The 26,410-nt window shown below is 39.3% G+C and overlaps 3 protein-coding genes across 3 annotated transcripts; all 3 read left to right on the top strand.

The window, feature by feature from the left end:
- The first annotated feature begins 4,352 nt into the window (after nt 1–4,352).
- On the top strand, nt 4,353–7,962 carry LOC113567576 (extracellular calcium-sensing receptor-like). Its single transcript, XM_026995632.3, has 6 exons — nt 4,353–4,604; nt 4,744–5,035; nt 5,243–6,034; nt 6,196–6,423; nt 6,568–6,691; nt 6,973–7,962. Exons 1-6 carry the CDS (start codon nt 4,390–4,392, stop codon nt 7,878–7,880), a joined length of 2,559 nt encoding a protein of 852 aa, XP_026851433.2. The 5' UTR covers nt 4,353–4,389; the 3' UTR covers nt 7,881–7,962.
- A 2,694-nt stretch (nt 7,963–10,656) lies between these two features.
- Nucleotides 10,657–14,187, top strand: LOC113567573 (extracellular calcium-sensing receptor-like). The gene is made up of 6 exons (XM_035525109.2): nt 10,657–10,871; nt 11,017–11,308; nt 11,485–12,276; nt 12,512–12,739; nt 12,884–13,007; nt 13,174–14,187. The coding sequence occupies exons 1-6, from the start codon at nt 10,657–10,659 to the stop codon at nt 14,079–14,081; spliced, it is 2,559 nt and encodes an 852-aa protein (XP_035381002.2). The 3' UTR covers nt 14,082–14,187.
- A 6,995-nt stretch (nt 14,188–21,182) lies between these two features.
- Nucleotides 21,183–24,708, top strand: LOC145658529 (extracellular calcium-sensing receptor-like). Its single transcript, XM_081715731.1, has 6 exons — nt 21,183–21,397; nt 21,570–21,861; nt 22,031–22,822; nt 23,036–23,260; nt 23,388–23,511; nt 23,675–24,708. The coding sequence occupies exons 1-6, from the start codon at nt 21,183–21,185 to the stop codon at nt 24,580–24,582; spliced, it is 2,556 nt and encodes an 851-aa protein (XP_081571857.1). The 3' UTR covers nt 24,583–24,708.
- The last annotated feature ends 1,702 nt before the right edge of the window (nt 24,709–26,410 follow it).

Here is a 26,410-nt window from a genome sequence, read left to right as displayed (position 1 = left end):
ATGATTAGCCTCCTCTAGCCTCGAATCCTCCAAAGCTGGCTTAATGGCCAATAATTCGCGTTCTCCTATACCATAGAGCTATTCCACTGGGGATAATTTTCAGGAGAAATAGGCCACTGGATGTAGTTGTTTCTTTATGTCTTTCAGAGAGTACAGCTCCTACACTGATACTTGAAGTGTCAGCCTCTACTACAAATGGGACTGTAGGATCAGGATGTTTAAGTATGGGAGCAGTGGTGAAAGCCTCCTTTAATCAGATGAATGGTTGTTCAGACTCTTTATTCCAGCCAATGGCCCTTTTAGGAGGGCTGTGAGGTGGGCTGCTATAATGGTGAAGTTTCTGATGAAACGTCTATAAAAGTTCACAAAACCTAAGAAATTCTGGAGCCTCTTGGTAGTAGGAACTGGCCAATGGAGGATGGCTTCTATCTTTTTATCATCCATTGTAATTCCCCTATGGCTAACTACATATCCCAGGAAAGTAGTGGTAGTAGTATGGAACTCGCATTTCTCCCCCTTCACATAAAGTCCATTCTCAAGGAGAATCTTCAACACAGATTACACATGTCATACCTGTGTCTGAAGATCAGGTGAGTAGATGAGGATGTCATCAATATATGCAATAACAAATTTCCCTATTACTCCTCGAAAGACATCATTTATAAAGGCCTGAAACACAGATGGAGCTACACTGAGGCCACATGCGACCCCTAGTGGTAATGAAGGCAGTCTTCCACTCATCTCCTTTCTTTATTTGTATAAGATTGTAAGCACTACAAAGGTCTAATTTGGTGAAGTATTTAGCCTCTCATAATTGTTCTAGGGCCATGGGGATCAGTGGTGATGGGTATGCATATTTCTTGGAAATCTGATTGAGATTTCGATAATCGATGCAGGGGTGAAGACCACCGTCCCTCTTCTTTACAAAGAAGAAGCCCGATGCTAGGGGGGAAGTGGAAGACCTAATGAAGCCTTGCCTTAGTGCCTTGTCTATATATTGTTCCATGGCTCTCTCCTCCTCTTGGGAGAGAGCATATATGTGAGCCTTGGATAATGCAGCTCCCTCCAAGAGTTCAACTGAACAATCATAGGCATGGTTAGGGGGTAGCAAGGCAGCTTTCTTTTTATGAAATACACTATTTTGAAATCCTGATATTCCTGCAGATGGGAAAAGGCTTGTTCATCAGCAGGACTCCTGATTGTTGTGGAACATATTTTCATTGTGGGTAGTGTCAAACAGTCCTTACGACATTGAGCTGACCACTGAGTTATCACCTTTTGGGGCCATGATATGCTTGGGTTATGTTTTTCAAACCAAGGGAGTCCCAGAATAACGGGAAAGGATGAGGAATTCATGACTAGAAAAGAGGTGAGTTCGGAGTGTAGTGCGCTGGTGGAGAGTTTTACGGGTGCTGTGCAGAGTGATATTGAACTATCCCCATCTAGTGACCCATCCAGAGGGGCCAGGCGAAGGGTCTTGGGTAAAGGATCTACAGGGATATCCAATTCTTGAACCAGACAGGCATGTGTGAAGTTGCCCTCTGCTCCGCAGTCAACTAGGGCTGTGAAAATAGAGGATGGCGTGTGAGATCCAACATAGACAGGCAAAGTGAATGACTTAACTACCATCCTTTGCTCAGGCAAGATTAATACCTGGGTTTGAGGTGTGGAAGTTAAATTTCCTCTAGATCTATTGGGTCTAAGATGACACTCCTGGATAAGATGACCAGATGAGCCATAGTAGAGACACAGGATCTCTTGGAACCGGCACTGCCGCTTTTTTTCGGTTAAGCGAGAGGAATCACATTGCATTGGCTCTTCCAATTGTTCTTGTCTAGGCTCGCTTCTCTTACTGGGATGGGGGTAGGTCAATCGAGTACTACTGGTTCTCCGCGGTCTTCATTTCTGAAGAAAATGATCCAGGTGGACGGCAAGTGCAATATGTTAATCCAAATCAAGCTTACCATCCCAACAAGCTAGTTCATGCAGCACCTCCAAATTAAGGCTATTTTGGACAGCGACAATTAAAGCCACATCATTCCACCTGCTACCAGCAGCCACAGTGCGTAACTCGTGTGCATAATCAGCTATCGAACAGTTGCCCTGGTGGAGTTTAGTGAGCAATTCAGCGCAGGCTCTTCCTTCATGCAGGTGGTCAAAAACTGCCTTGAATCGAATGATAAACTCCTCATATGATGATGATTACATACTATCCCAAATGGCAATGGCCCAATCCATCGCCTTGTCTGATAGACGAGAGGTAAGGAAGGAAATCTTTTCTTGGCTAGAGCAGGGTGGAATACTATTGAAGTATATAGGGCATTATAGCAGGAAACCCTGACACCTATCACGGGAAGCATCGTATTTCTCTGGTTTACTTATGGGGAAGGTCGGTTGAGTACTGATGGGAGCGGCAGTGGATACCAGCATTGGAGTGAGCTGGGTCGAGGTAGTCAACATGTGCAGCCTGGAGGTTAGTTCTCTGAGGCACCACCCGAGTTCAGACATTTGTGTCAGTTGATCCGCCTGTTTTTTGGCGATCGTGTCCATTGACTGCGTGAGGCCCTCAAGCACCTGCTGGTGTTGGTTGAGTAGCTGACTCTGGTTGGTTAGAGCCTACCTCAAGGCCTCCGAATCCGCCGTCTGCTTGAAGTCGAAGTATTCTGTGATGGGCCAGGCAGAATCAGATGCTCATGGATTAAGAATAGGAAATTTATTAATGTTCCAATTGGTGGTAGCAGACTAACTCAGGGTCAAAATAAAAAGAGCAACATAAAGGGAAATCCAAATCATAAAGAGGTCAAAGTCCATGTCCAAAGCCAGAAGAGGAAGACAAAAACCAGGTACTAAATCCAAAAGGGGGTCAGGCAAAATTGTCATTGAGAAAGACAAAGTAAAGGTACGGTACACAGGAAGCTAGTCGAAGAAAATAACGCTCGGTATACTTAGGAATTCTAGAGGCAGTACTTCACAATGAATGAGTGCTTGAAACAGTTTTATATACAACAATCTCTCTGAACACACAGGGGAGTTCAATACTCCGGTGAAGACGATCTGATTGAATGTCCCTGATTGGCAGAGTTGTTGGCTGGGTGAAAAACAGGCTACTGGGTAGTGTAGTCTGGTAGAGGGTATGACAATGTGAGGTTTATTGATTAATGAATAAACAAATTGATGTTGTGAGACACGTGTTGCAAAAACAAAAAATTGACGACATTGATAGAGTGGTGGAAAGCAAATTAAATGGGTTATGACAGACTAACACAATAAATATAAGACAGACATAAAATAAATACTTTTCTAAGTACTTCTAAGTACATTCTTCTCGTTGTGATGGTGGCGGCACAGAGGAAGCAAGAGGCGAGGTTGCCAGAAAGTGCTCTTTATTCTCCATGGATGAAGGCACAATTGTCTGGCAACAAAAATGAAAACCAAAAAGATGAATGCTTGGCTTGGTTTGGCTTGGCAACTCCTCACATGGTAATCCGTTAATACGCAGCGTCCTCCCTACCGATCTGTGGGTTGAAATAGGTGATGGGAAACAGGTGCACTGGGTTAGTAGGCAGGTGATTGGGAGCGAGGTAGGTGTTTACCGTGCATCCCATGACGAATGGGCGTGGTTCCCCTGCAGACAGGCCGACCCCCCCTCCCCATGACACACATGAGAGGTTCCAACTTTCTCTTTTCTGGAACTTTTTATCAAGTTTTAACCTGAACTTTTACCACTTTAACCTTACTCTTATATATATATATATACATACACACATGGATACTACTTTATTTATATTTTGCACTGCTTTTGTGAACCAAATGCACAAATGCATTGGTAAACTTATCATGTTATCATATGAATTATCATAGATTTCTTAAAATTGGACTTCATATTTTCAGATTTATGGCGATATAATTTATTTATGTAGTGCTCTAGGTTAAATGAATCATATTTAGGAAGAGAGCTGAGATTGGTCTGAACATTTTGATATGAAACAAATAGGTATTATGCTATAAGTAAACATCTTTAAAGTGAATTTAAGAAAATGCAAAAACAGTGAAAATGCCATATGTCTTCAGAAGGTATTTGTTCAGGATTACAACAAAATATAAAACCCGGTATGGCAATTTAAATGGTTGGTGAGGAAACATACTTCGCTTTCAATTCCCAGGTAAAGATTTCCCATGCAGATTTTAATCCACAGGTAAATTAGGCTACCCTGCTCACATTTCAAAGTCACACCTCCTTTAACTTTGACCTACCTGTAAAATCTTACCTTTGAGAATTTGCCTTTCCATCTGTATAAATACCACATAGCCTTACTGTTCAACAAGCTAGAACATCTGACCTGGCACACACTTTTAACCATTATCTCAAGTCTGTATGTGGATAAATAAATGGAGCATATCTTTACTCTCATGAATATAATAATTGCCATCATAAACTTTTCGAGAGCTAATGGGACTACTTGCATCCTCAGAGGAGAATCTGTATACCCACAACTATCCAAAGATGGAGACATATTAGTTGGAGGAATTTTCTCTTTTAATCTCATTTCAGAGATCACAAACTTGTCCTATTTGCTGAAACCACCTCCACTGAAATGCACGAGGTAAGCAGTAAGCAAAGACCATTTCAGAAAATGTGTGAGGATATATTAAAAATGTTTTATATGATCCACAATAATGCGGAAATTGTGGAGTTTTAAGATTTCATCCTAAGATAATGTCTATATTTCTTTTATTAATTAGTCTGGATTTCAGAGGCTTCCAGTTTTCACAGTCCTTGATCTTTGCAATAGAGGAGATCAACAACAGTTCCTCTTTATTGCCTGGTGTCTCACTGGGCTATAAGATCTATGACACCTGTAGCTCCACTGCAACGGGGGTCAGAATGGCCATGGCACTTATGAATGGAAATGAAAACTCAGTCTTGGAGGAGCCCTGCACAAAGCCTGCACAAGTGCAAGCCATAATAGGAGAGACTTTCTCATCTGTGTCCATGGGTGTCGCAGTGAGCATTGGACCTTTCAGCATACCCTTAGTAAGTATTTAACAATTAAGACCAATTAATGTAATGTCTCATAAAACATTTAATGTTTGAAGAAGCATGCATCTTATAATCCTGTCCACTTCTAAAGTTATATGTATTTATGACAGCTAGTGTTACATGTATATGTTGACAGCTTACCTGTAAAGTTAACAGCTATCTCTTAACATAATGCCTGACATGAATGTGAATCTGTTCTAGATCAGTCACTTTTCAACCTGCGAGTGTCTTAGTGACAAAAGGAAATACCCGTCATTTCTACGCACCATTCCCAGTGATTACCACCAGAGCAGAGCACTGGCAGAAATGGTCAGGCACTTTGGCTGGACCTGGGTGGGGGCAATAAGAAGAGACGATGACTATGGAAACAGTGGTATGGCTGCATTTACTAAAGTTGCAGAGCAGCTGGGCATATGCTTAGAATATTCCCTTCCATTTTTTAAAACTTACTCACAAGGAAAAGTTATGAGAATCATTGAGCAGATCAAAAGCTCCACTTCTCGAGTGATTGTGGGATTTGTTGACAACTCTGATTTACAGTATTTGCTGGATGTATTTTTTGAGCACAACATCACTGGATATCAGTGGGTGGGAACTGAGGCCTGGATTTTTGATCCAGAACTGGCCAAACTGGACAAGCACAACATACTGCAAGGAGCCATAGGGTTAGCAATCCCCAAAACTGAGGTGACAGGTCTGAAGGACTTCATTCTAGATATAAAACCACTTAAATCTTCAGGCGAGGCCATTTTTACTAAATTCTGGGAGGTACTATTTGATTGTAAATATACAGATTGGAATGATACTGTGGTGTCACCAACATGTACAGGTGAAGAGAAATTGTCTGAAATACAAAACACTTTTACCGACATGTCCCTGATGCCAGTTTTCATTAATCTGTATAAAGGGGTTTATGCTATTGCCCATACCCTACATGACCTTCTCGGATGTAAAGAAACATGTCACATGAAGAACCAGCCAAATCCTTCCACAGTAAGTGTTTTGACAATTAAGCTTCTCTGGAGCACACATTCAGCACTAATTCATATACCCAGCCAAAGTTTTGTAAGTAAATGGGCAATGTAGCATTCCTGAGTGTGCTTTTAATAGGATGAAGCATTTATCAACATACCAACTTTGATCTGTTTAATCAGTTTCTAGAAAGGCTCAAAATGGTACATTTTAAAACTAAAGAGGGTGAAGAAGTTTATTTTGATAAAAATGGTGACCCTGCTGCAAGATATGACATCATAAACTGGAAAACAAGTAAAGAACGGAAAAATGAATTTGTTTCTGTTGGACTTTATGACTCCACTTTCCCTGTTAACAGTCGATTAACACTAAATATGTCTTCTATTGTGTGGGCAAAAAATACTAATAAGGTAAGAATAAGGGAGAAATTGCACCTTTGCCTTACTAACAAGATTCATATGAAGTCAGTACTTGAAATGTGTATGTAAAGATATCAGCTAAGTAGATGCTGTTTAAATCTTCTTTAGGCAACAAATGTTTTCCTTTGATCATAGGTGCCTATATCTGTGTGCAGTGAAAACTGCCCTCCAGGCACCAGGAAGGCTGTGCAGAAAGGAAAGCCTGTCTGCTGCTTTGACTGTATACCATGTGCTGAAGGAGAGATCAGTAATATGACAGGTGCAAACATTTCCAGAAAACATGTAAAAACAAAAATAAATAAATAAATAAATAAAACGGTTGGCATTACTCCAGTGAATAAAAATCTTAAAGACACTTTCAAACAAATATGTCCATATATGTATAGAGTATATTAGTTATTTTACTTTCTTTAAGACAAAGTAGATCCATTAATCCATCACATTTGTATTGTATTTAGGTGTTCATTGTTCCTGTGAATCTAATTTCTATTTTTTATTGTTTTATTTATTTTTTTATTTTGTTGTCTTACTCCACAACAGATTCTGTTGAATGTAATCAATGCTATGAAGACTCCTGGTCAAATCCACAAAGGGATAAATGTGTAGTGAAGGAAACTGAATATCTGTCCTATGAGGAAACTATGGGAATTTTGCTTACTGCTGTATCTATTATTGGTGCTTTTATCACACTGGTAATATTAATAATATTTTTAAGGTATAGGAATACCCCAATAGTCAAAGCCAACAACTCGGAGTTGAGCTTCCTGCTGCTCTTCTCTCTGACTCTGTGTTTCCTCTGTTCACTTACTTTCATTGGTCAGCCCTCTGAGTGGTCCTGTATGCTGCGTCACACAGCGTTTGGGATCACCTTCGTCCTCTGCATCTCCTGTGTTCTGGGGAAAACAATAGTGGTGTTAATGGCCTTCAGGGCTACACTTCCAGGCAGTAATGTCATGAAATGGTTTGGGCCTCCACAGCAGAGACTCAGTGTTCTTGTTTTTACTCTCATACAGGTTATTATCTGTATGCTTTGGCTAATAATTTCTCCTCCTTTCCCATTCAAAAATATAAAACTGTACAAGAAAAAGATAATTCTAGAATGTCATTTAGGGTCATCCATAGGTTTCTGGGCTGTACTGGGTTATATTGGGTTCTTGGCTCTGCTGTGTTTTATTTTGGCTTTTCTAGCACGAAAATTGCCTGATAAATTTAATGAAGCCAAATTCATCACATTCAGCATGCTCATATTCTGTGCAGTTTGGATCACCTTTATTCCAGCTTATGTCAGCTCTCCTGGAAAATTCACTGTAGCTGTGGAGATATTTGCCATTTTGGCCTCCAGTTTTGGTTTGTTATTCTGTATATTTCTTCCAAAGTGTTACATAATCTTAATGAAACCAGAAAAGAACACTAAAAAGCAACTTATGGGTAAAATGCCGATTAAGTGAGTTAATAGTCTGCATATTTGCTATTAATGTGGCCACATAAAAGGTTTATTGCCTGTGCAAGCTAAGCTTGACGTGGATAATATTTTAGAACAAACTTTTAGGGTTAGTGTTAGAATCTGTTGATTAATGGCTATGGTTTGCAAAGTTACATTAAAAATGACAATGTGGTATTTTCAAATTATTTATTTTATTTTTGTAAAATAAATCACACAATATAAAGTCACAATTCAACATTTTGTATATATTTACTATTAATATGTATACATATTCACTATCAACACATCTTATATACTGTAAATCATATAATAGTTGTATCCTTAATCTTAATGTCACATGTTAGTAAACCAAGGGAGTGAGATGAAAGCTGGTGAGTGAACAGGTTTAATGATCACTCACCAGAAAACAAAATAAAACAAACAGCTAAAAGGAAAACAAGAGGAAATCAAACAGAAGCAAGAAAAACAAGCATACAGGTAGTCTGGGAGCAGGCTAATGCAATAATGCAAAACACTGGTGTGATGTTCCGAGGTAAACAAGATGCGGGGAACACTAGCTATGCAAATTTCAAACACCAACAACACGTACTACAACACGAGACGTATACACACTCAAGATGATTACACATAATACAGAACAGGTGGATGACACGAGAGGGCGTGGCAATACAGACGAACACACACACACGAAGACGTTAGAGGAGGGGGCGGGGCCAAAACGTGACAGCGTCTGAGCATACTGCGCCCAACCAAGGAAACAGCTTCACGTGTTGTGATGCGTGGAGCTTCAATAATTTTCCCAGGTCTTTGTTTACTCATTTAGTCTTTTTTGTTAGACTGTGGGTGGTATCCCTGACAAAAGGCACACTGCGATGTTTAACTTTCCAGGAACTCCCTCCACAAACGTGACATGAACCCCAGTCCAATCACCAGTCACCAATTTGATGTTACTCATTTGAGACAGTATGCCTCTATTCAAGCCAACCAAGGTTTTCTCATTGGAGAATTAGATTTTATGAAACAGAAAAGGAATGTCAAACAACCACAATGAGCAAAGAACCAAGCAAAGAAAACACAGAGAGAAAGCAGGGGTTTTGGTTTGGGTAAGACAACATAGACATAACTCAGCACTACCACTAGCAGAAGCATATGTTCCAGTGTGTTCCATTGGAGTCATCGGGATAGAGCTGAGAGAATGAGAGAGCGTCCATTTAACTTGGGTCTACTGGGTTGGCATTCTAGGAGAGTCTTTTATCGAATTGCTGCAATGGCACTGAAAAGAGCATCCGTTCTTTGAAATCATCTAATGTATCTGGGAGAGATAGAGAGTCTGCCTTTGCCTGAAATAGTTCTGGTACCTCTGAGAGAGAGAGAGAGAGAGAGAGAGAGAGAGAGAGAGAGAGAGAGAGAGAGAGAAAGTCTGCTTTTCCATTTAATTGTTCTGGTTGCCCTGAGAGTGATGAAGGCTGATAAAGGTGAGGAGACCAAGATTCATGAACCGAGGAATTGTATTGTTGGAGCTGGCGGAGATGGCTAACAGAGCCATACGTCTTCGTAGGCAGACCTTTCCGAAGTAGTAGTTTTGGTTCATATTGGCAGCACAATGGAACTCCTATCTTAATCAACCCATCCAGATCATTTTGCTCAGTATAAGCTGTGATGAGCAAATTCAGAAGAACCCACACTAATGTTATGAAACTAGTAAACTAATAAGCAAAAGAAACAATAAAAAAGGAAAACATTACAATTACAATATGGTAAACAAACCTAGAACCTAGAATTGTAGCCTCTTAGTGAGACTTTACTGACTTAGTTTAGAAAACAAAAAGTCAGAGTCTTTGTCTTCCCTCGCAGAAGTTTGTTTGAGCAGTAACTAAAGAAGTACTGACTGATATGGCACTAAAATCTGAAACCTTGATACTTCTGTCTCAGTAAGACATTCATCAGAAACACTGTAGTAAATTTAATTCAGAAACTTTTAGGTTTCATTCCTAACTTGCACTGACACCCACTGGCTTCCATTATTATGTACACCAATATGATAGTTGCATAAAGGTGTGCAATAACAGAAATGCAACATGTTAGTTGTAATGCCACTCCTGGATGCAACTAATCAATGTTCAGTGCCTCAATTGAGGCCCACTGTTGACTGGATAGTAGTAGAATGATAGAGAAATTTCTTAATAGAGCAGTTTCACTGACATGAGAGGCATCGAGGCTGCTGAACTGCTCTGAGTGTATCAGGCACAGCAGTTCTGCTGAGGTTTTTACATTTATCAGTGTCACTCCTGGGATAAGATCGGTTTGCCACCCAAATATGGGTGACTACTGATAAAGCACTGAGAAGATGGTTAAAAGACATTATGCATGTGCATGGACTATATTTATTACTTATACACTTCCCTTATCTTATAATCTAGACTGTATGCTTACCAGCTTGTGATGAATGCTTTTCAGTGACAAACTTACAGACAAACTATGAAAGGAGGAAGCTGTGATAATTTGAATCCATTATATCAAGCTCAAGCTAGTTGTATTTTTAACTGTTGTGCTCATCAATAAAAGACAAAAGAGACTGTAATGTATGAAATCTGCTATGCCAATATACAGTGCTGACACTCACATTTCAAAGTCACACCCCCTTTGACTGTGGCCCACCAGTGATCATTTGCTGTAGAGACTCTGCCTTTCGAGCTGAATAAATGTCATATGCTTCCTTTTCAACTAGCTGAAACATCTCACCTCTCTTCATTATCTACAGCCTGTGAAAGGATAGGTGGATGGAGCCTGTCTTTGGTCTCTTGAATGTCTTAATGGCCATCATGAATTTCTCCAGAGCTAATGCGACTGCTTGTACTCTGCAAGGAGAGTCTGCATACCCACAACTATCAAAGGATGGTGACATTGTAGTTGGAGGGATTTTCCCCTTTCATAGCAGATGGGATATCATAGACTTGTCCTACTTGGTGAAGCCAATACCCTTGAAGTGCATGAGGTAAGCAGTAGAAAAAAAATGCATTTTAGGAACTCTGAGAACATGTATTATTATAAAAATGTTACACAAACTACAATCATGTAATGATGAAGGTTTAAGATTTCATCCTAACATAATGCTTTTGTATTTTTCTTTTATTAATGAGTCTGGATTTCAGAGGCTTCCAGTTTTCACAGTCCTTGATCTTTGCAATAGAGGAGATCAACAACAGTTCCTCTTTACTGCCTGGTGTCTCACTGGGCTATAAGATATATGACACTTGTGGTTCCACAGCAATGGGGGTTCAGGTGGCTATGGCACTTGTTAATGGAAATGAGAAATCAGTCTCAAATGAGGTCTGCACAAAACCAGCCCAGGTACAAGCCATAATAGGAGAGACGTATTCATCAGTGTCCATGGCTGTTGCAAAGAGTATTGGGTCTTTCAGCATTCCCATGGTAAGATTTTAACAATTAAAACCAATTAATATAATGTCAAATAAAACACTGTAATTGTTAGAAGAAGCATCCAACATAAAATCATTTAATTACCCACTTTTAATATTATATGTAATTGTAACAGTTGACACCTTGCATATACCAGGATATCTCTAACTGTGTGACTCTGTTTTTAGATCAGTCACTTTTCCACCTGTGAGTGTCTCAGTGACAAAAGGAAATATCCCTCATTTCTGCGCACTATTCCCAGTGATTACCACCAGATCAGAGCACTGGCTGAAATGATCAGGCACCTTGGCTGGACCTGGGTGGGAGCAATAAGAAGAGACGATGACTATGGCAACAGTGGCATGGCTGCATTTACTAAAGTTTCAGAGCAGATGGGCATATGCTTAGAATATTCACTTCCATATTTTAGAACTTACTCACAAGGAAAAGTTATGAGAATCATTGAGCAGATCAAAAGCTCCACTTCTCGAGTGATTGTGGGATTTGTTGACAACTTTGATTTGCAGATTTTGCTGGATGTACTTTTTGAACACAACATCACTGGATATCAGTGGGTGGGAACTGAGGCCTGGATTTTTGACCCAGAACTGGCCACACTGGACAAGCACAACATACTGCAAGGAGCCATAGGGCTGGCAATCCCAAAGACAGAGGTGGCAGGTCTGAAAGAATTCATTCTAGATATAAAACCACTAAAATATGCAGGCAGTGCCATTTTTACTAATTTCTGGGAGGTACTATTTAATTGTACATATACAGGGTGGAATGATACAGTGGATTCACAAATGTGCACAGGTGAAGAGAAACTGTCTGAAATAGAAAACACTTTTACTGACATGTCCCTTATGCCAGTTTTCATTAATGTGTATAAAGGGGTTTATGCTATCGCCCATACCTTACATGACCTTCTAGGCTGTAAAGAAACATGTCCAACAAAGAAGCAGCCTGATCCTCTTCCAGTAAGTTAATATTCCAAGTTTTTTGATTATTTTAAATTTAAATAATTATTAACAAACAAATTGTTTCACAGTAAGTTAACAGACTGTGTAACTACTATTTTGCACTTCAGCCAAATATTTAACACTAATTCCTATACCCAGGCAAAATATTATACTTTTGCAATGTAGTGTTCCTAACTGTGCTTTTACGTGATATAACCTTTACAAGCAAATAAACCTTGACCTGTTTAATCAGTTTCTAGAACAGCTGAAAAGAGTGCATTTTAAAACCAAAGAGGGTGAAGAAGTTTATTTTGATATAAATGGTGACCCTGCTGCAAGATATGACATCATAAACTGGCAAACAAGTAAACAACGGCAAAATGAGTTTGTTACTGTTGGACTGTATGACTCCACTTTCTCTGTTAACAGTCGATTAACACTAAACTTGTCTTCTATTGTGTGGGCAAAAAATACTAATAAGGTAAGAATAAGGGAGAAATTGCACCATTGCCTTAATTAAAGGATCCAAATGAAATAATTACTTGCAACAGTAATTTAAAGATATCAGTTAAGTAGATACTGTTAAAATCTTGTTTACACAATGAAAGATTTCCTTTGATCATAGGTGCCAGTATCTGTGTGCAGTGAGAGCTGCCCTCCAGGCACCAGGAAGGCTGTGCAGAAGGGAAGGCCTGTCTGCTGCTTTGACTGCATACCATGTGCTGAAGGAGAGATCAGTAATATGACAGGTACAAAAATGCCCAGAAAAGGTTAAAAAATGAAATAAACCGTTGGCATCATTCTCATGAATAACAATTTTAAATAAGAATAAGTCCATAAGTTATTTTTAAGTTATATATTTATGTATTCATTGTCCCTATCTTTAATTATTTTTTCTGTCTTATTCTGCAACAGATTCTGTTGAATGTAATCAATGCTACCAAGACTCCTGGTCAAATCCACAGAGGGATAAATGTGTAAAAAAGGAAACTGAATATCTGTCTTATGAGGAAACTATGGGAATTTTGCTTATTGCTTTTTCAATTTTTGGTGTATTTCTGTCATTGGTAATATTAATCATATTTTTAAGATATAGAAATACACCAATAGTGAAAGCCAACAACTCAGAGCTGAGTTTCCTGCTGCTCTTCTCTCTGACTCTTTGTTTCCTCTGTTCACTTACCTTCATTGGTCAGCCCTCTGAGTGGTCCTGTATGCTGCGCCACACAGCATTTGGGATTGCCTTTGTCCTCTGCATCTCCTGTGTTCTGGGGAAAACAATAGTGGTGTTAATGGCCTTCAGGGCTACACTTCCAGGCAGTAATGTCATGAAATGGTTTGGGCCTCCACAGCAGAGACTCAGTGTTCTTGCTTTCACACTTATACAAGTCATTATCTGTATGCTTTGGCTAATAATTTCCCCTCCTTTCCCCTTCAAAAACCTAAAACGATACAAAGAAAAGATTATTCTAGAATGTCATTTAGGGTCATCCATAGGTTTCTGGGCTGTGCTGGGTTATATTGGGTTCCTTGCATTTTTGTGTTTTATTTTGGCTTTTCTAGCACGGAAGCTACCTGATAACTTTAATGAAGCCAAATTCATCACATTCAGCATGCTCATATTCTGTGCAGTTTGGATCACCTTTATTCCAGCATATTTCAGCTCTCCTGGAAAATTCACTGTAGCTGTGGAGATATTTGCCATTTTGGCCTCCAGTTTTGGTTTGTTATTTTGTATATTTCTTCCAAAGTGTTACATAATAATACTGAAACCAGAGAAAAACACTAAAAAGCAACTAATGGGTAAAATTCTGATTAAGTGAGATAATACTCGACATATTTGCTATTAATATGGCCACATAAAAAGTTCATCACCTGTGCAAGCTAGGCTTGAGCTGGGTAATACAGAACAAACTATTTTATATAAAAAGGGTTAGCGTTAGAATCAAAAGAGTAATGGCTTTGTTTTGCAAGGTGCCAATAAAAATGCTGATATTCACTTGCCAAGTCTGTCTTTGTTGATTTTTTTTTTGTAAAAATAATCACAACAATATAATGTCACAATTTAACATTTGGGTCATTATTAATACATTTTATAATGCATTTTTTGCCTAATCTGTTTAGAACATATTATTTTAAGCATTCATTAGATTCTGGAGACTAATTCTATGTAAATTTGTCCCTAAGATTTTGCTATTCCTTTTGTTATTGCATTGCCTACTTTCTAAATGTTAAGTAACTTTACTGAAAAATTTTAAAATGCAAAGGTTGGACAAGCTGCCAAGGTACCATTAAAATTGATCAGAATTATATGAAATTATGTACATTGCTGTTGTGAAGTACAATCAGCATCAGAAATACTAAGGAAAAAAAAGCAACCATATTTTATTCATTCGTCCCATATAATAAAAGCACAAGGGCAAAGAAATGCCCTGAAAGTAAACAAGCTACATTGTTTTTGTAATAGAAAAACACTGCCAAAGCACCTTTTGTATTGAGATGTAAAAACATATCTTACACCTGTAGCAAAAAGTATCACAAAAGATGATCGAATTGCAACCATAGCATAGCTGATAACTTTATTGAAGCCAAATTCATCACATTCAGCATGCTCATATTCTGTGCAGTTTGGATCACCTTCATTCCATCTCATGTCAGCTCTCCTGGAAAATTCACTGTAGCTGTGGAGATATTTGCCATTTTGGCCTACTATTCTGTATATTTCTTCCAAAGTGTTACATAATAATACTGAAACCAGAGAAAAACACTAAAAAGCAGCTTATGGGAAAAATACAGATTAAGTGAGTTAATGTTTGATATATTTGCTATACATGTGGCCACAAAAAAGTTTATCACCTGTTCAAGATAGTCCTGACCTGGTAATATAGAAGAAGATAGGGTTAGAGTTAGAATCTTGAGATTAATGGCTGTTTAATTAATCGCACTGTAATGTATTGTTTGCACTCGTGTAGATTGTTGTCTGTTGCATTTGTTTTGTTTCATGTTGTACCATGGTCTGAGAGGAACATTGTTTCGATTGTGCTGTGTACTTGTATATAGCTGAAATGACAATAAAAGTCTTTTGAACTTTGAACTTTTGAACTTGTAGTGTGCAAGGTGACATAAAAGTGAGAAGTTATTTACTGTCACATTCACAGACCGGAGCATTCCCCATTTCCCAGACAACCTAGTTACTTCCGGGTTTATGTCAGTCTCTGTGGTTCCCTGTCTCCTCCCCCTAGTCTCCAGCTGTTTTGAGTTTGTCCCTAATTGTAGTCCTATAAACATCCCATTCTCACGTCTCTTGTTTGTGGGTTATTGTTTTGTAAGATATGTGTTTAGCTCTTGGATTTCCTCGTTAAGTTATCTCCCGTGTGTTCTTCGCATTTAGTTAGATCCCGTGTGTAGTTAGATCTTGTTTTCATTCACTCAATTGTGTGTTTTTATCACCTGTTTATTCCCACTTCCCATTCCTCACCCCCCGTTCATATATATCTTTTCTCCCCGCGCTCTCTGTTTAGTTATACTTGCTGTTTTGTTGTCTTATTTGTCTAGCTCCTTTTATGTTTGTCTCTTTAGTCTTTTTTTCTACTCGGTATTGTTAGTCTATGCCTGTTAATAAACATATTATCTTATTATATCCCTTGCTATGGCATCCTTAGTTAGTTCCTTGCATCATAACATCCAAGGCGCCGGCACTTTGCACATATGTTCGCCCTTGCTCACCACCCCTCCCGCGTTACAAAATAACCCACCTACATTGAACACAGTGAGTGCACGCCTATCCAGTCAGTGGTTGCCTATCTGTAAAGACGAGTTCTCTCAGCAGGACCATCCCAGGCAGAATAACACCCTTGGCACCATGGGGACAAGGAGTGCTCAACGGAAGACTAAGGAGTCTGCCAAGGGTAAGAAAATGTCAGACACAAGACGGTCGAGACTCCCGGCAAGTGCTCACACCCTACGGATCACAACACTAATATTAAGGATGAGCTTACTGCTGAAGTCTCCGGCAGTGTTCATGTTTCCGGCACTGTAGGTGTCACTCAAGTAATGGACATTGGGGCTCGGGATCCCAGGGCATTTTACGTGGACTTATTAGATTGCCTTACAACTGGCAAGGCTTGGTCTCTCCCTCCGGCTATGTTCTCTCCACACGAGAACAATGGGGAGGGTTCTTTGGAAGAATTAATTTTACAAAGCAACTTGTACTTCCAATACCTCCTCCAGCCAGACCCACCAGTATTCCTCAAAATACGTTTTCTGCTACAGTTTTTAGAGGGTAAGGCCTTACAGTGGGCAGACCTTCTCATGACCCACAGGCCTAAAGAAATAAGTACCTTGTAGGGATTTTTTGATCAGTTAAAGGCCAGGTTTTCAAGATCAATACCCCCTGCCATCATTGACCAGCTCCATATCCCATCACCCATCATCACAGCCGCCAAGCCTGATCTTGTCCCTGCCTCCGGTGCGAGAGATGCCGCCAAACCTGATCCGGTCCCTGCCTCCGGCGCGAGAGACATCGCCAAACCTGATCCTGAGCCTTTTCCCAGCACGAGAGACACCGCCCGTCCTGATCCTGAGCCTGTTCCCGGCGCGAGAGACGCCATCCTGATCCTGATCCTGAGCCTGTTCCCGGCATGAGAGACGCTGCCCGTCCTGGTTCTGAGCCTGTTCCCGGTGTGAGAGATGCCGCCCATCCTGATCCTGTTCCAGACCCTGGGGCGAGAGATGCTGCCTGGACCCCCGGTGACTGCTGCACTCTCGGACCCTTCACTGGTCACCGCAGCCCTGCCCGCGGACCCACCAGTGACTGCTGAGGTCCCGGACATGCCTCTGGTCACCGGAGCCGCACCCAAGGATCTCCCGGTGACTGCTGCACTCCAGGACCCACTGCCGCCGCTGATGGACGCAGCCGCACCTCCAGTTCCATAGACACCAAATGCCATAGCCACACCCCTGGATTCCCCGCCACCATACACCGCAGCCACACCCCTGGGCCCAGCTGTTCCTGGAGTAAAAGAAGCCACTCCACAACTCCCCATGGCTCGTGCCAGACCCGTCCCTGGGGTTTCCACGATTAACTCTCCGGTGCCTAAGGAGGCTGCAACAGATGGACTCCCAGAGACACCTAGGACTCCTCTGCTCCAGACTGCTGTGTCCACCCCAGTGACTGTTCCTCCTGTTACCCTAGTTCCTGTGTTGCCTCATCCTGTTCCTGGTTTTGTCTATGTTCCTATTCATACATCCGTGCCTGTTTGTGTTTCTGTACTTCAACCCGTTACCCTGCCTTGTGGTATCAGTCATCCTACCTGTCCCTGTTCCTGTATCCATGCCTGTTGTATGTTTTGTTCTGTTACCCTTATCTGTCATAGTTCATATGATCTCCTCTGTCTTTGCTTCTGTCCTGGTCCCCAGTTCCACAGCTATGCCCCAGACCAGCAGTTCTCTCTCTTCCTCTCGTGTCTCTGCAATCACAACCATGTCTTCAGTCCCGCTCCTGTCCCTCCACTTACCATGACCCCAGTTCCTGCGCAGGGTTTGGTCCTGAGTCTCGTGCGTGCCCTATATCTTGTCAAGAACCCTACCCAGAGTCTTGGCCCTGGACCCGTCCCTACTCCTGCATCTCCTTCTCGCATTGTCTCTGCCCCTGTGTCTCCTACTTGTGTTGGTCCTTCATTTGTCCCTTGTTGTTTTTTGGTTTCTGGTTCTTCTTGTACCTCTGGGTACAAGAAGAGATGGGTCTTCAGTCTGTGTTTGAAGACTGCAAGGGACTCATATGATACATATTCACTATTAATACATCTTATATAAAGTATATAATATTTGGATCTTTAGCCGATTTAAATCTTTAGCCGATTTAAAATTTATAACATAACATTTCTAATCTCTATTTCATTTAAAATATTCTATAAATAGAGATACATTTTTCCCTAAGTTTTGTTATTCTTTTTGTTACTGCATTACCTACTTTCTAAACATTATGTAATTGTTCTGAAAAATTAAGAAATGCACATGTTGGACAAGCTACCAAGGTAGCATTAAAATTCATTAGAATTCTGTGAAATTCTGTATTTTGCTCTTAGGAAGTACAATGTTAGAAATACAAAGGGAAAACTGCAACCATATTGTTCTAACTTGTCCCATAAAACACAAGTGCAAGGGCAAAAAATGCCCTGAAAGTACCAAAACTACTTATGGCTTTTTGAATAGGGAAAAAAAAGTGTCTTATACCTGCAAAAAAAGGTGTATTCGGCATACCTGATTATAACTAAAACAGATAATTTAGCTAAAATCTGATAATGCCAGCTAACTGGAATAGAAATAATGGGATGCAAATCAGAGCTCAGGGGTTGGTCAACTGATCAGTAACTTGTTGTAATGGTTACCGCTTGTGCACTGTGAACAGCTTCATTCTTCACCCTGTTGATCTGAATGCTCTAATCTGCAGATAAATGACCACTACTTTATATTAAATGCTGCTTTGGAAATGTACCTAACCAATAGTAACAAACCACAGTATACCCTTTTAACTACGCTACTGATTCAGTAGTCATAGCAATGTTGTTACAGAAAGAAGTAAAACACCCCAGCAGAACATGACACATGGCTGATTCATTAATAAAACAAATGCATAAAATTATTTTGCAGTCAATTCATTAATTTGAATCCAACAATTTACTCAATAAAAATTACACATGTATCCTAAAACAATCACAAATGTGTCCAAATTGGGGTAATTAAATTTGCTGTGCTGAATTTAAAATGATTGAGGATCATGTATATTTGCAGTATCCAATTACAAATAAGTAGTTATAACTTATGGCAGTTAAGTAAGATGAACATAAATGCTGTTTTAGAGTTCAGTGCTACTCCAACAAGCCAAAGCCTCTAGCACCAGAAGCGTAACAACTAGAGTTTAACAAGCAGATTCATGTTCATTTATGCTGCGGCGGTAAAGATCAACACATATATAAGTAAAGTGCAAGCACAAAGCAAGAATATCATGGGAAGAGACAAGATGAGAGCGAATGGAAGGAGATAACCCTTACAATTTATGGAAATAATTGATGCCAGGAACAAACAGGACTGCATAGCTACATATTGAAAGAGAATGACCATCTCACTCAAACATGATATTTTTCAGCTCGTAAAAATAACTATTTCAGTAGTGTTGCTACAAGAGTTTTCATAACTTTCCACAAAGGTATACATTTCTGCATCTCTGACTGTTTGCATTATAAGAGGTATATGAGTTCTGACTGCAAAAAAGCTTGTTTTTTGCAATACAGACCTTAATACACATTGCTATTGTTTCCCAAATAATATTTAGATTTATTCTCAGATGTACTTCTAGAACACTGAACTACAAAGAACTACAGTCATGCACCTTCAACAACAGTTTGAGAATGAAACGCATATTAATTCACCAGAATCGTAAGATTTAGTATGTTACTTTTGTGGCAAACTACCCTAAATATTGTACTCGAATCTAAAAACAGATAAACTGATTCTGATCTATGTCTCAGCCTTGATGTTATTAATGATAACACTCTTGCTCTGTTGCTTAAATGAATGTCAAATACCACATGGTAGGAACAGAGGGAGGCACTTATGAAACAGCTTATACCAAATGACTGTAGTGTAGTCAAAATGGTACACTGCAGTTTTGTTAACACTAGTTAGACAAATTTCCAAAGAGACTTATTTGGAGCAGCATCTCATATAATGTAGTGGTATTTTATCTATATATGAGCCCAGATGTCAGTTCATGATGCTAAATACAATTCTTTTAAAGTATAGTGATTTCACCAAGTATAGTGTATTCACCATGAAAAATGTGGCACACAGTTTAATAACTTTCCTCTATCATCTGATCAAACATATATCTGACAGTATTCTAAACAGTTCTACAGCAGGGTGCTCATCTGTAATGCATACAAACAACAGACAAATGTATTATGAATTTTTATATACATAACATGCTTGCTAGCACATTGATTTGTCTATTAGTCCAACATTAACCTGGCACTCTTCCCAAGTAATATTACCATATTTTGAAAAAGTATTCTCCTAAAGTAGATTGGATGAACATTTTATTAAAACAGACCAACAATCTTTAATTCTTCATACCCCCATCCATACATACATGTAACATAATATTGATATTAAACACTGCATTTGTTAAATTATTAATGGTGCTACTCTATCAGTGCCCCATCAAAAACATTAACTGGAAGAAAATAAACGATTAATACATTAAACCATGCAGTGTCAATAATACATTCATTAGAGGCATTGCAGTAAATTTTATTTAAAATCTTATTTTAAATTTTGATACCTAACCTGCACCTACAATCACTGGCTTCTTTATTATATTCACCTATATTATATGTGTATTAAAGGTGTACAATTATAGACTGCAGCATTACATGGAAGGTGCTTAGCAGAGGTTGTTGCACAGCTGTGAGTGCATCAGGGACAGCAGTGCTGATGAGGTTTTTCCATTTATCAATCTTAGTCCTGGGTTAAGACCAGCCTGCCAACCAAAGATGTCTAGCCAACAGCAATCCTCTAGCCAAGAACTGTCTATTAATAGATGATCAAGAGGATGGCTAGCAGAAGCTGTACATGGCAGCAGATGGGCGATATTTATTATTTAAATACTTCTAAGAGGTGTATAATCAAGACCTCAATTTCAATGCTTTTGAACAGATTTTAGAGGTTTTAATTCACAGGTGAACCAGGTTACTCTACTGACATGTTAAAGTCACACCCCCTTTCACCGTAGTCCACCAGTGATCATTTACTGTAGAAGATCTGCCATTCTAACTGTATAAATACCCTACATGCTTCCTGTTCAACCAACTGAAACATTAGTCCTGCCTCTCTTCAATATCTCCTGTCTGTAGGTGGATAGGTGGATGGAGCCTGTCTTTACTCTCTTGCATGTCTTAATGGCCGTCATGAATTTTTCCAGAGCTAACGGGACCGCCTGTACCCCGAGAGGAGAGCCTGCATACCCACAACTATCAAAGGATGGTGATATTATACTTGGAGGGATTTTCCCATTTCATAGCACATGGGAGATGATAGACTTGTCCTTTTTGGTTGCACCACCTCCACTAAAGTGCATGAGGTAAGCAGTATGGGAAAGAGAGCATTTCAGACACTATGAGAACATGTATTATAATAAAATGTTACATGATCCACACATATAATAACATAGCCATGACAGAGTTGAATGATTTCATTCTTTGGATATATATCTTAATACTGTCTAAGTACTGTATTTTTCTTTTATTAATGAGTCTGGATTTCAGAGCCTTCCAGTTCTCACAGTCCTTGATCTTTGCAATAGAGGAGATCAACAACAGTTCCTCTTTACTGCCTGGTGTCTCACTAGGCTATAAGATCTATGACACATGTAGTTCCACAGCAATGGGGGTTCAAGTGGCTATGGCACTTGTTAATGGAAATGAGAAATCAGTCGCAGATGAGGTCTGCACAAAGCCAGCCCAGGTACAAGCCATAATAGGAGAGACATACTCATCGGTGTCCATGGCTGTTGCAATGAGTATTGGACCTTTCAGCATTCCATTAGTAAGATTGTTTTTTAATTATGACCAATCACTGTCTTTTTAAATGTTAAAGGATGCATGCAGCTTAAAATTATTCAATTACCCACATTTTATCCACCACCTGACAGCTGGTGCATTCCAAAATATCATTTAACAATAATGCCTGCATGCCTGTGTGAATCTGTTTTTAGATCAGTCACTATTCAACTTGTGAGTGTCTCAGTGACAAAAGGAAATACCCATCTTTTCTGCGCACTATTCCCAGTGATTACCACCAGAGCAGAGCACTGGCAGAAATGGTCAGGCACTTTGGCTGGACCTGGGTGGGAGCAATAAGAAGAGACGATGACTATGGAAACAGTGGCATGGCTGCATTTACTGAAGTTGCAGAGCAGTTGGGCATATGCTTAGAATATTCACTTCCATTTTTTAGGACATATTCTCATGGGAAAGTTTTGAGAATCATTGAACAGATCAAAAGCTCCACATCTCGTGTGATAGTGGGATTTGTTGACACCTGGGACTTAGAGATTTTGCTGGATGTATTTTATGAACACAACATCACTGGATATCAGTGGGTGGGAACTGAGGCCTGGATCTTTGACCCAGTTCTGGCCACAATGGACAAGCACAACATACTGCAAGGAGCCATAGGGCTGGCAATCCCTAAGACAGAGGTGACAGGTCTGAAGGACTTCATTCTAGATATAAAACCACTGAAATATTCAGGCAGTGCCATTTTTATTAAATTCTGGGAGGCATTATTTCAATGCAGTTATGCAGTGAAGAATTATTCAGAGGACTCGCCAATATGCACAGGAGAGGAGAAATTGTCAGAAATAGAAAACACTTTTACTGACATGTCCCTAATGCCAATTTTCGGTAATGTGTATAAAGGGGTTTATGCCATTGCTCATGCTCTTCATGACCTTCTCGGTTGCGAAGAAACATGTCCTACAAAGAAGCAACCTGATCCTCTCACAGTAAGCTAATACTCTGTTGTAGAACTGTTTCTGTACTTTATTTTAAAGTTTAAAGTTTGTTGAAGTACTTCAGCCTTAGAGCTTTAGAAGATAAAATATGCATTAACTCCCAAACCCAACCATAAAGTTGTACTTAAGTTAATAGTGTCCCTGAGTGTGCTTTTTAATTGATAAAGCATTCATCAGAATACAAACCTTAATCTATGTCATCAGTTTCTAGAACAGCTCAAAATGGTGCATTTTAAAACCAAAGATGATGAAATTTATTTTGATGAAAATGGTGACCCTGCTGCAAGATATGAAATCATAAACTGGCAATCAAGTAAAGAACAGCAACATGAGTTTGCTACTGTTGGACTTTATGACTCCACGTTCCCTATTAACAGTCGATTATCACTAAATATGTCTGCTGTTGTGTGGGTACAAAATACTGTTAAGGTAAGAATAAGGAAGAGATTGTACCATTGCCTTAATTAAAGGATTGATACGAACTCAGTACTTGTAAAGATATCAGCAAAATATACACTGTTGTTCTGGCAACTGAATATTTGTTTATTGACCATAGGTACCAATATCCATATGCAGTGAAAACTGTCTTCCAGGAACCAGGAAGGCTGTGCAGAAAGGAAAGCCTGTCTGTTGTTTTGACTGTATATCATGTGCTGATGGCGAGATAAGTAATATAACAGGTAGGAAAATACCCAGGAAATGTTAAAAAAAAACCCAGTTGGTATTACAACTATGAATAAACATCTAATAAACACATGAAAAATAAGTCCATAAGTGATTCTCCTTGCTTTAACATACACTAAAGATGCATTAATCCGTTATGTTTATATCATTCTACAACAGATGCTGTTGAATGTGAACAATGCTATGAAGACTCCTGGTCAAACCCACAAAGGGATGAATGTATAAAGAAGGAAACTGAATATCTGTCTTATGAGGAAACTATGGGAATTTTGCTTACTGCTTTTTCAATTATTGGTGCATTTCTGTCACTAGTAATATTAATCATTTTCTTTAGATATAAAAATACTCCAATAGTGAAAGCCAACAACTCGGAGCTGAGCTTCCTGCTGCTCTTCTCTCTGACTCTGTGTTTCCTCTGTTCACTTACTTTCATTGGTCAGCCCTCTGAGTGGTCCTGTATGCTGCGCCACACAGCGTTTGGGATCACCTTCGTCCTCTGCATCTCCTGTGTTCTGGGGAAAACAATAGTGGTGTTAATGGCCTTCAGGGCTACACTTCCAGGCAGTAATGTCATGAAATGGTTTGGGCCTCCACAGCAGAGACTCAGTGTTCTTGCTTTCACATTTATACAGGTCCTTATTTGTGTGCTTTGGTTAATAATTTCACCTCCTTTCCCCTTTAAAAATCTAAAACGTTATAAGGAAAAAATTATTCTAGAATGTCATTTAGGGTCATCCATAGGTTTCTGGGCTGTGCTGGGTTACATAGGTATCTTGGCTCTCTTGTGTTTTCTTTTGGCTTTTCTAGCACGGAAGCTACCTGATAACTTTAATGAAGCCAAATTCATCACGTTCAGCATGCTCATATTCTGTGCAGTTTGGATCACCTTTATTCCAGCATATTTCAGCTCTCCTGGAAAATTCACTGTAGCTGTGGAGATATTTGCCATTTTGGCCTCCAGTTTTGGTTTGTTATTTTGTATATTTCTTCCAAAGTGTTACATAATAATACTGAAACCAGAGAAAAACACTAAAAAGCAAATAATGGGTAAAATTCTGATTAAGTGAGATAATACTCGACATATTTGCTATTAATGTGGCCACATAAAAAGTTCATCACCTGTGCAAGCTAGGCTTGAGCTGGGTAATACAGAACAAACTATTTTATATAAAAAGGGTTAGCGTTAGAATCAAAAGAGTAATGGCTTTGTTTTGCAAGGTGCCAATAAAAATGCTGATATTCACTTTCAAAGTCTGTCTTTGTTGTTTTTTTTGTAAAAATAATCATAACAATATAATGTCACAATTTAACATTTGGGTCATTATTAATACATTTTATAATGCATTTTTTGCCTAATCTGTTTAGAACATATTATTTTAAGCATTCATTAGATTCTGGAGACTAATTCTATGTAAATTTGTCCCTAAGATTTTTCTATTCCTTTTGTTATTGCATTGCCTACTTTCTAAATGTTAAGTAACTTTACTGAAATTTTTTAAAATGCAAAGGTTGGACAAGCTGCCAAGGTACCATTAAAATTGATCAGAATTATGTGAAATTATGTACATTGCTGTTGTGAAGTACAATCAGCATCAAAAATACTAAGGAAAAAAAAGCAACCATATTTTATTCATTCGTCCCATATAATAAAAGCACAAGGGCAAAGAAATGCTCTGAAAGTAAACAAGCTACATTGTTTTTGTAATAGAAAAACACTGCCAAAGCACCTTTTGTATTGAGATGTAAAAACATATCTTACACCTGTAGCAAAAAGTATCATAAAAGATGATCGAATTGCAACCATAGCAGAGTAGAATAGCTGAAATCTGCAGCTAGCTATCTGGAATAGTGAGACACAAATCAGAGCTGAGTGGTCAAATGTGTTGTTATGGTTACAGCTTGTGCACTGTGTGAATTTCTTTTTGTTCTTCACTCTGTTGACCTGAATGCCTTCATCTGTATATAAAACAGGCTACTACATTATATGAGAAGCTGCTAAAAACAACAAAGATACTGTTAACAGAAAACCAGATACTATGATTACAGGATTCATGTAATGCTAGTAACAACTGTACTATAGTATGCAAGATATAAGGAGAAATAAGAGATTTCAATAAGAGGTCTTGGGCCAAGAAAGCTTCTGAAGGCCTTGGGAGTGAAACCTCCAACGTAATTTATGAGAAAAATAGTTAATTGAGCTAATAATCAACATATTTACTTTTAATTTGGTTGTATATAATGCGTAGTTTAAAGTTTGTCATATCTGAGGGTGACAGTGGGGATAGGCTCCCACTATCTGCAAAATGTTTTAATGGCATGTGACTCAAATAGCCTCTGACGACTAAATCTAACTCCTGGCCTTGTCTTGTGCCTTAGATATAAGCCCGGCATAACTGTTTGAACTGACAGGAGAAAATGGATTTCTGTTGCTTTAAAATAAATTGCTTCAGGCAGGTGGGGCTCCTTAGCCTGCTTAAGCTGCTTACCTAGGAGAGGGCAAACACTGATTTCAAACTTCTACTGTCTTGTGGCCATACACACCCATGGAAAAGGTTTCAAGAGTAAATCTGGAGTTGGTGCCCCTAGGGGGCACCAAGAACTCCTTTCTGGCAGCTCCTGCGAAGCAACTGCTGCTGAATTATTTAGGCTCTTGCCTTTTATTTGGACCTCATCAATGACAATACTCTTTTTTAAACCAAGCTGCAGCACAATGTATCCTGGAGTTACCCATGGTCAAGACACTGGCATCAGCTGGATCTGATCATTACAAGGTGCTCTCACTTTAGAAATGTGCTCATCAGATGTTCCTATCAGTGTGCCGAGTGTGTCACTGACCATTCCTTGGTCTGCTGCAAGCTCTGACTCCAGCCGAAGCAGACACCCCACTTCAAACCA

This window comes from Electrophorus electricus, chromosome 6 (genome assembly GCF_041902795.1).
Source record: "Electrophorus electricus isolate QZ-2024a chromosome 6, ASM4190279v1, whole genome shotgun sequence".
Lineage (NCBI taxonomy): Eukaryota > Metazoa > Chordata > Actinopteri > Gymnotiformes > Gymnotidae > Electrophorus > Electrophorus electricus.
The sequence above is the reverse complement of the archived record's forward strand: the minus strand, read 5'-3'. Positions and strand labels throughout refer to the sequence as shown.

Bases quoted from the DNA above. Each gene is read 5' to 3' on its own strand.
- LOC113567576 (XM_026995632.3), top strand. From the start codon at position 4,390: ATGGAGCATATCTTTACTCTCATGAATATAATAATTGCCATCATAAAC. The intron at 4,605-4,743 runs GTAAGCAGTAAG...TTTATTAATTAG, and splicing joins CCTCCACTGAAATGCACGAG to TCTGGATTTCAGAGGCTTCC. The intron at 6,424-6,567 runs GTAAGAATAAGG...CTTTGATCATAG, and splicing joins GGGCAAAAAATACTAATAAG to GTGCCTATATCTGTGTGCAG.
- LOC113567573 (XM_035525109.2), top strand. From the start codon at position 10,657: ATGGAGCCTGTCTTTGGTCTCTTGAATGTCTTAATGGCCATCATGAAT. The intron at 10,872-11,016 runs GTAAGCAGTAGA...TTTATTAATGAG, and splicing joins ATACCCTTGAAGTGCATGAG to TCTGGATTTCAGAGGCTTCC. The intron at 11,309-11,484 runs GTAAGATTTTAA...CTCTGTTTTTAG, and splicing joins GGTCTTTCAGCATTCCCATG to ATCAGTCACTTTTCCACCTG.
- LOC145658529 (XM_081715731.1), top strand. From the start codon at position 21,183: ATGGAGCCTGTCTTTACTCTCTTGCATGTCTTAATGGCCGTCATGAAT. The intron at 23,261-23,387 runs GTAAGAATAAGG...TATTGACCATAG, and splicing joins GGGTACAAAATACTGTTAAG to GTACCAATATCCATATGCAG. The intron at 23,512-23,674 runs GTAGGAAAATAC...ATTCTACAACAG, and splicing joins CGAGATAAGTAATATAACAG to ATGCTGTTGAATGTGAACAA.